The following is a 9,316-nucleotide window of genomic DNA, read 5'->3' on the forward strand; positions in this document are numbered from 1 at the left end:
ATAAGTGTACCTTCTACTGCTCAAATGTCTGTGACAACCCTCTTCTGCTTGGTAACCCAAGCACAGGTGTAATTTTTCTTTTTTTTCTCTTTTTAATCCAAGGACCAAATATATGTATACGTGTCTCTGAGATTCAAAAGGATGGTTTAATTCCCGTACATAGCTCATGCCATCCCACCCTTGGTTGCTTACTTTTCCCAGGGCCTTAGCCCTGTTTTGCCGGTACTCTAAGCTCAGTGGAAAAAAAAGATATGGGTGAAAATGTTTGTTTTCTGAAATGGCGTAATATTTTGCAGGTACTCTGTCCCTGCCTACCTTCACTTTCAGGCGCAAGCTCTCGTTGTCCCATTCCCATAGGGGTGTAAGCGAAAAACAGTACCATCCAGTTGCCACAGAATTTCGCTTTAGGCAAATCCGGCAGTTCCTAATTGGGCGAAACATCTGAGGAATTTCGAGGGAAGTGAGAAAATGTCCAAGGCCACCAACGAAATTTCTCAGGGAGGGGGTGTCGCCCATCTCTAGGTTGTTGCCAGATTTTGCCCAAAGTGAAATCCTAGGCAAATTGTGAAGGTTTCCGTTTGGGCAAAACCTCTGAGGAAAGCTTAAAGAGCTTTGATCAGAAAATATCCTCAGGCAGGTTTCCCATATCCGTCTTCAAGAGTATACCAAACCACATAAACATCCCAATATTGACTTCTCACCACATCGTTGATGCTCTGGTTCACTAATCCCCTCAAGGGGAATTAAGCCATCCTTGGACAAGTCCTCTCAACAGTGATGACACCTTACAGTATGATTTTCAATCTACAGGAGGGTTGTTATTAGTACTATTATTATTATTATTATTATTAACTATTGATATATTTCTGTTAGTCTTCTTTTCTCTCTTCCCTGTGACCGAACACCACATGACGTCACATGGGTAACGTCCCTTATTGAGGCCTCAGTCTTTCCATTTCTCTCTGTCCACAGTTTTTGTGGCCTGTCCTCATCTTTTTTCAGATTATAGAATCATAGAATAGTAGGGTTGGAAGGGGCCCACAAGGCCATCGAGTCCAACCCCCTGCTCAGTGCAGGAATCATGGGCAACAGGAATCATTAATTCCTGTTGCCCATGACAACATGCTCCACAACTTAGTAGGCCTGACAGCTGCCAAGGACAAATTTTCTGGAGGGCAACCATTCTGCTAGGCCAGCAACACACCATACTATTGAGGACTGGGCCCCATCCCATCTCCCACCTGAGCTTGGACAGATTACTGTACCTTCTACCAGATCATGCGTGTTCCCGTCCGATGACCTTCAGAAACTCCCTCACCAATTGTGAGTGGGGAATGTCACAGCATCAATGTGCGATGCTATAGAAATGTATATAGCAGACCACACACACACACACACACACTCTTTCTGTGTAGCATATAATGTTGTCAGTGAAAAGTCCTAGAAGACTAAACTGCATTTTTTAAATGTTATGTATGGTGGTGTATTTCTTTTTTCTTTGTGGGGTGGTGGGGCTTTCTCAACTTCGTGTACATTCTCTCAAAAACAGCAGCAACAACCAAAAATGACACAATTAAAAAAAAAACACCTTAATAAAAAGACTGACATTTCTACACAGACCCAGTCTTCTTTATGTTCTAGGATCCTGTTGTAAATAAGCAGCTGAAATATGTTTAAAGCAGGGGTTGGTCACTAGCGGATGTCAGCCAAAATCCAGCCCCTTGAGGGAGTGTCATGTGGCCCACCCAAGCTGCAAACCTGTGGCCAACCAGCCAATACCTGACTTGTTTGATCAGTAAAACCATGTTCTGCCAGATAATCAAAACGGGTCCGAAAAGCCAGTACCCATTATCCAAGGCTCTACCCATAGTCCTCCAGGTCCTGCCCTGGTTCCTTTCACTTGCCCTTGCGGTGCCTTTTAAAGAAAACTTGGCAAGTCTACCTTCCTGCTCTCAGCTTTGTTGTTGTTGTTGTTGTTAATTATTATTAATAATGTTATTAATATTAATAACAACATTTCTATATCACCACATAGCCGAAGCTTTCTTGGTGATTTTTGTTGCCCAAAATTTATTTATTTATAGTATTGTTTACCCCGTTCTTCAGCCCCAAAAGGCTCCCAGAGCAGCTTATAAAGATTCATAAGGAGACAGTTCCTGCCCTCAGGCTTACAATGTGAAAGACACGACACAAAAAGAAAAGGGATTGGGAGGGAAGGGAAGGGAAGGGCAGGGGTGGGGGGAGAAAAACTCCAGCCCTAGTTCTTAGTTTCAAAATTCTTATAGATGTTATTTCTGGCAGGGAGAAGGGTGAAACAAGCTTCTTGCAGCTGCTCCTTTTCTGGCCAGTGTATAGGGCTAGGTTGGCCTCTCTCTCTTGCCGTGATGCTCTTCCTCGAGGCTGTGGTCTGAAACATCAAGGGTGCCTTCTGATGCAGGATTGCTGCTTTTTTCAGGCAGGTCTTATTTGTGTTTTTGACAACTGTGTGCCAGGGAGAAATTCAACAGGGTCTATTGCCTGCCCCCCCATCATCATGCCACTGAATGTTTCAGATTTGAATGTGACAAGGAATCATCCCTGCCATTCTGAAAGGCAAAACTAACAACCCCTTAACACCTCAAGCCACCCTGGTTGACTCACTCATCATCACCAATTAAAGGCTTAACAAATTAGCTCAAGCAAGCTAGTTAACACAATAATGGACACCAACTTGATTAGATCACAACCCCCAGGAGTGTTGTATTAGCATATCTAAATGCATTTGCAAGCAAACTGCTTAGAAGGCAATCAGCAGAAAAGGACCTGAACAGGACAGTGCTGAAACACTTCCAACTAGAGTCACCAACTTGCCTAGAAATTCCTTTCTTCCGATCTCTGGAATTCTGAGACCACATGCTGAACATATGGAAGATCCCAGATATAGGGGTGGTGGTGGGTAAGACAGGGCCATAACAGACAGGCCATGGGTTCCTCTATTCCTAGTTCAGGAATTTGCAGAGCACATGGTGGTGACCCAGCTGCATGTCACAACACCAGCTCAGAGATGTGGCTCTCAGAATTCCTGAGACAGGAAGAAAGGAATTTCTAGGCTGCTACAAGAAGGCAAGTAGTAAAGGAGGGGATTTCTCATCAAACTCTGAACCACGCCCCATTTTCAAAAGTGACAGGTCCCCACCCCTTTTGAGACAGGAAGCCCTGCCCTAGCTGGAAGTCCCATGTATGCGATCAGCTGACCTGGTCATATGACCTTCAGGGTCACCTGACGGGGGCCATGTGACCCCTCTATGAACTCATCATGCCACCGTGGACCAACAGGAAGAGGTTTTAGAGCCCTAGGGGGCACGGGTGCAGAAATGGCCCATTTTAAAATACTTTTAAAACATATTTTCCCACATACAATTCTCAGCTTTCCAGAGATGACACTCTTTGGCCAAGATAAGCATTCATGTGAGGCTTGTCCAGGTGCCTGGATTATATATCCTATACATGTATCGCATAGATATTCAATTAAGCAGTGCTTCAGGATGCCAAAAACAGTGGTTCTCACAATGCACTGCATTGCTCTGCGGCACTTTCTTGATGAGCTGAAGCTTTTTTCATCTGCTTCCAGGCCTAGAATACTTTTCAGGATGACATGGCCTGGCTGATCCATTGGCAGATCAGCAGAACCCTAAAAAGAAATTAAGAAAATACTTTGGTGTCTCCTAAAAACACGCAGCATGTCTTTAATATTGGGGTTACAAATAATCGCACGTACCTGTATTTGAAAGTTTCCAATTGAAGCCATCTTCCATAATGCCACAAGCGATGGCACCTCTGCTTTTGTTTCACCAGTTTTTCCAGGGTCTTCTGCACCTACATTATTCACACCGGGATCCTGGAAATGGAACAATCTGTTATGAAGCTGTATACTGCCTGTAACCCTTTTGCACACTTCAGAAACCCCCACAAAATCTCACCCACCCACCCAGATAGATGGAAACATTGAATCTTACCTGTGCTACAAGGTTCTCTACTGAAATGACTTCCAACATGTTGTGCCATGTTTGGGAAACTTCGGCCTGCTCCTTGCGTAGAAGTTTAGGTGGAGGAAAAGCAGTGTCACCAGAACTGGTACTGATATACTGTTTTCAGGGATTAGGTTCTACAGCCGGTGGAGGAGTAGCTGATGGCCCCAGAGGGGTGCTTGGCCACACCATGTTCTTTGTGCAGAAAACATGTCTGGGCAAGAAAAAAAGGCTGCCTCGGTGGAATCTGACTGCCCCTGATTTGGATTGGTTGGTAGGAAAGGCTGTTTTTCTGGGGGTAAAACTGTCCCTATTGGTCAGGAGTTGGGGGCGTGCCCTTACAAGGCCATGTGGGCCAATCCAGAGTTCCTGTGCATGTCAGGGCTCTAAAACCAATTCCTGTTGGTCCACGGTGGCATGGCGAGTTTGTAGACGGGTCACGTGACCCCTCTGGGCCAATCCAGGGAGGGTTTGGAAAAGGCCCTGTGGGCCATTTCCACACCTGTACCTGCTAGGGCTCTAAAACCTCTTCCTATTCGTCCACCGTGGCATGACAAGTTTGTAGAGGGATCACATGACCCCCGTCAGGTGACCCTGAAGGTCATATGACCCGGTCAGCTGATCGCATAGGTGGGACTTCTGGCTAGGGCGGGCCGTCCTATCTCAACAGGGGCGGGGCACCTGTCACTTTTGAAAATGGGGCGTGGTTTAGAATTTGATGAGATTCCCCCTCCTTCACTGCAATATCTAAGTTCTGCTTTCATAGAATCATAGAAAAGTAGGGTTGGAAGGGGCCTATAAGACCATTGAGTCCAACCCCCTGCTCAGTGCAGGAATCTAACTTCAAACCAAGCATTCTAGCTTCTCCCATCTTGGGTTAGAGGCTTCTCTGACAGGATTCTCTCTTGGCTTAGCACAGAAACACCTAAACATGGTGTCCCTCTCCATATGTCTCTGGCATGTGTACTTTCTACTATAGCTCTTTGACTGGCTATCCTATTTCACCATATGCTCACGGCCTACTTCCTCCTCCCATCTGCTGTATTCAGACACTTCTAATGAACACCTCCCACTGCAATCCTACCTGGAGATGCCAGGGACTGATTCTGTGACCTTCCCCATGTGGAACATGGGCTCTGCCACTGAGTGACAACCCTTCTCCTGCTACTAGAGAAAGGCATGTGTTCCGTCTATGCGTGGCATTCCTAGGAAACCACGCAGTGTGTTGAACAGATGGTCACTGTTGTCACAAGGGCTAGGAAGAGCGCTGTTTCGCTTGCGTGATTGATCCATAACAGATGTCAGTTATTGTAAGGGAGATGGGAAAGAGGCCTGTGAAAGGTAGACAGTGTTGTAGAATTTTACCCTTCTGCCGGGCTCGGACAGAGAACAGACACCAACTCTTTGTTTGAGCGGATATTTATTATCAGGACACCAAGGTGTGGTGCAGTCAAGATTGACATCCGCCTCTCAGATCATCTCCTTCGCCTGTGTTCAGTACACACCTTTGTTAGTAGAGTGCCATCTTCTGCCTCATCAACATTCCCGTGGCTCTTTGGGACTGGACCCAGAACAATAGGCCACCATCCTCTAGTACTAATCCAATCACTGACTCTCGCCACCTCAGCAACACATTCCCATGCTAGCAATGCAAGTGGCATTTCCCGCTTCAACAGGATAAAGAAGGGGGCTTAAAAGAGGGCAATCATAATGTTTGCTCATGGAGACAAACCTCAAATGACACCTTCACATTTTTTATGGGGGCCCCCATACAAATTTTGTATGGAGGTAGAGTTATAATCTACTTATAGCTGTCCTTTTAGAAATGTAAATGATGCTCAACTCACTCATCATCACCAATAAAGGGCTTGTCCAATTAGCACAATAATGGCCACTAACTTGATTATATCTCAAACCCCAGGAGTGTCCTATTAGCACATCGAAATGCATTTGCTAGCAAGTTTCACTTAGGAAGCAACCAGCAGAAAAGGAGCCCAGCAGGGACTGGGAAATGCTCTCACTTCTGAGTGCTGAAACAATTGCAGCTAAGGTTGCCAACTTTTTTTTTTTACCAGCCCTGCTCTTGTGCCTTCAGTTGTAGCCTAACATGCAGAAAGGAGGCAAGTTAAGCTTCTGCCCTATCAGTCCATCTCCATGCGAAATCTTCACTGGCTGGTTTCATCATGTTGCGTTGTTGTTAAAGTCACAGGAGCTGGGTGAGTGAAAAAAAATGGGCAACCTTCTTTCCAGATCATCCTCAAGGATCAGGCTTTCCTTGGGGCCCAGTGGAGTTTTCTACGGCTAACATGTGGATATAGGAAGCTGGTTGTACTAGGTCAGACAACTGGTTCGTCTAAGCCAGTATTGCAAACACTGACTGGCAGCAGCTCTTCAGGGGTTCTTATTCCTCCCTACCTGGAGATGTTGGGACTTTTTCTGTGTAAACTCTAAAAGCATGTGCTCTGGCCCAGAGCTACAGTTCTTCCCTGGTCCAATCCAGGGGGGTTCTTCTTGCTTCCTTATGTGTTGTCCATTCTTTCTGATTGATGTGCTGTCATTCATCTTTTATTTTATTTGTGTAATGGATGTGTTTTTATTGGCTGGGTTTTTAATTGGCAAGTTTCTTTTCTTTTCTTTTTTAAATTGACTGTATTTCCTAGTTGCCTGTCAAGACCCTAGTTTTCCCGAGATGGCTTAACATGTATTTATTCATTTATTAATAATTCTTGTATGCTGCTTGATATAGTAAGAGGTTTACATACAAAAATATTTTTAAAACTGTTAAAATACACTGCTAATGAACAATTACAACTCCAAAAAAGATAAATAAAAAAGCAATATAAAACAATAAAATGCAATAAATAAACTATAAAACCACCTTAAATGTAAGCAATTTAAGAATAAGCCACAAAAACACAATATGTTTAAATATGTAGTAACGGCAAATACAAGAACACTTTCAATGAAAAGCCAGAGAAAACAAGTCTGTTTTTATTTTAAAGCCCTCTTAAAACCAGTCGCAGAGGAAGCAACTGTATATCTCTTCGGAGGGAATTCCATAGGGTGGGGGCACCACAAATTAATTAGGGCACAATCCTATGCATGTTTAGACAGAAAAAGGCCCTACAACTCTCAGCATTTACACTGGGAGTTCTACGCCTTTTCGGTGCCCTTAGTTACATTTATATCGCTCCTTTTCCTCCAAAAAGGCATACAGGATCCTTCTCCTCTACAATTTATCTTCACAATGACTCTGTAAGGGAGGTTAGGCTGAGAGTCAGTGACTGGAGTGGGGACTAGATCCCAGGGCTCCTGAGTCCCAGTCCAATACTCTAACCACTACACCACAGTGGCTCTCTGGTAAAAGTTAACAAAGTTAATTAGAGCGTTGTCTGCCCCCACAATTTTATTTTTAGCTGCCATGTGCACTATTTTAGTAGGAAGGTGGGATATATATTTCACAAATAAATAATAACAGAGGGTCAATAAACATGTAGACAGCGGTAATCCGGTAAAGATTGTTTACTTGGACTTCCAAAAGGCTTTTGACAAAGTCCCTCACCAAAGACTCCTGAACAAACTTAGCAGTCATGGAATAAAAGCAGAGGTCCTTCTATGGATCAGTAACTGGTTAAGGAACAGAAAGCAGATAGTAGGAATAAATGGTATTCCCAATGGAGGGAAGTAAATAGTGGGGTCCCACAGGGATCTTTATTAGGACCAAGGCTTTTCAACCTGTTCATAAACGATCTGGAATTAGGAGTGAGCAGTGAAGTGGCCACGTTTGCCAAGGACACCAAATTATTTAGGGTGTTAAAACAAAAAGGGATTGTGAAGAGCTCCAAAAGGATCTCTCCAAACTGGGAGAATGGGCATCTAAATGGCAAATGCAGTTCAGTGTAAGCAAGTGTAAAGTAATGCATGTGTGTGTGTGTGTGGGGGGAATCCCAACTTCAAATATAACCTGATGGGATCATCTGAGCTAGCTGTGACCAATCAGAAAAGAGACCTTGGGGTTGTGGTGGACAGCTCAATGAAGATGTCAACCCAGTGTGCAGCCGCTGTAAAAAAGGCAAACTCCATGTTAGGCATAATTAGAAAAAGAATTGAGAATAAAAATGTCAATATCATACTACCCCTATACAAATCTATGGTGCGACCACACTTTGAATACTGTGTACAGTTCTGGTCACCACACCTAAAAAAAGATATTGTCTAACTTGAAAAAGCACAGAAAAGGGCAACTAAAAGGTTCAAGGGGCTGGAGCATCTCCCCTATGAGAGAAGGTTATAACAGCTGGGATTGCTTAGCCTGGAAAAAAGGAGGGTAAGGGGAGACATGATAGAGGTCTACAAAATTATGCATGGCGTGGAGAATGTGGAGAGGGAGACATTTTTCTCCTCTCTCAAAATACTAGAACCCAAGGTCATCCTATGAAGCTGATGTGTGGGAGATTCAGGACAGATCAAAGGAAGGGCTTCTTCACACAGCGCAGAGTTAAACTATAGAATTCACTACCACAGGATGTAGTGATGTCCACCAATTTGGATGGCTTTAAAAGGGGGCTGGACAAATTCCTGGAGGAAAAGGCTATTAATGGCTACTAGTCCTGATGCCTATGTGCTGCCTCCAGAACCAGAGGCAGTGAGCCTATGTACACCAGTTGCTGGGTAACATGGGTGGGAGGGTGCTGTTGCACTTCTGTCCTGCTTGTGGGTTGCCTGTGGGCAGCTGGTCGGCCACTGTGTGAACAGAATGCTGGACTAGATGGACCCTTGGTCTGATCCAGCAGGGCTCTTCTTACGTTCTGATGAGGGCGCAATCCTATGGGGATAGCCAGCCACCTCTGAACTTGGAGGTGACAGACTATCCAATGCAGGGTGGGTGGAGTGCAAGGGAATCTTCTCCTCTGCACTCCAGCTGCCCTGCATTTGCAGCTAGTCAACTGATTTCGGCTGTCTAGCTGGGGCGGCTTGGAACAGGGGTGGAGAGAGTCCAGACAGCGCATAGAAAGCATTGTACAGGTGCTTCTGCCATCCCCTCCCTGTCCCCAGGAACACCCCCTTTCCCCCTGCTCCACATTGCTCTTGTGAGCAGGGAGCTGGGGGCAAACCATGCCACCCACAAGGCAGCGGGGGAGAGGGCAAGGAGGTGGTTTTCTGGGAACCAGCCTCGGAGAACTGACTCCGAGGTCAGTTCCCCAAAAAAGAAAAATCCTATGGCTGTCTAGCCACTGTCTAGTGGCCATAGGATTGTGCCCTCAATATGTAATGCTGCATGGATTACATAACCCAAGACCTCCTGGATA

General features: G+C 45.0%; 1 protein-coding gene across 1 annotated transcript in view; it reads right to left on the reverse strand.

Moving 5' to 3' along the window:
* Window positions 1-4,271, reverse strand: part of CFAP126 (cilia and flagella associated protein 126) — a 44,614-nt gene extending 40,343 nt beyond the window's left edge. Inside the window, exons 1-2 of the mRNA XM_084824143.1 lie at window positions 3,996-4,271; window positions 3,758-3,877 (exon numbers count right to left, since the gene is read on the reverse strand). Of these exons, the coding sequence (XP_084680269.1) occupies window positions 3,758-3,877; window positions 3,996-4,034 (159 nt within the window). The 5' untranslated portion in view covers window positions 4,035-4,271. The remainder of the gene's footprint in view (window positions 1-3,757; window positions 3,878-3,995) is intronic.
* Window positions 4,272-9,316: the final 5,045 nt, after the last annotated feature.

This window comes from Heloderma suspectum, chromosome 17 (assembly GCF_057233095.1).
Source record: "Heloderma suspectum isolate Gila_16-S chromosome 17, 16-S_ref, whole genome shotgun sequence".
NCBI lineage: Eukaryota > Metazoa > Chordata > Lepidosauria > Squamata > Helodermatidae > Heloderma > Heloderma suspectum.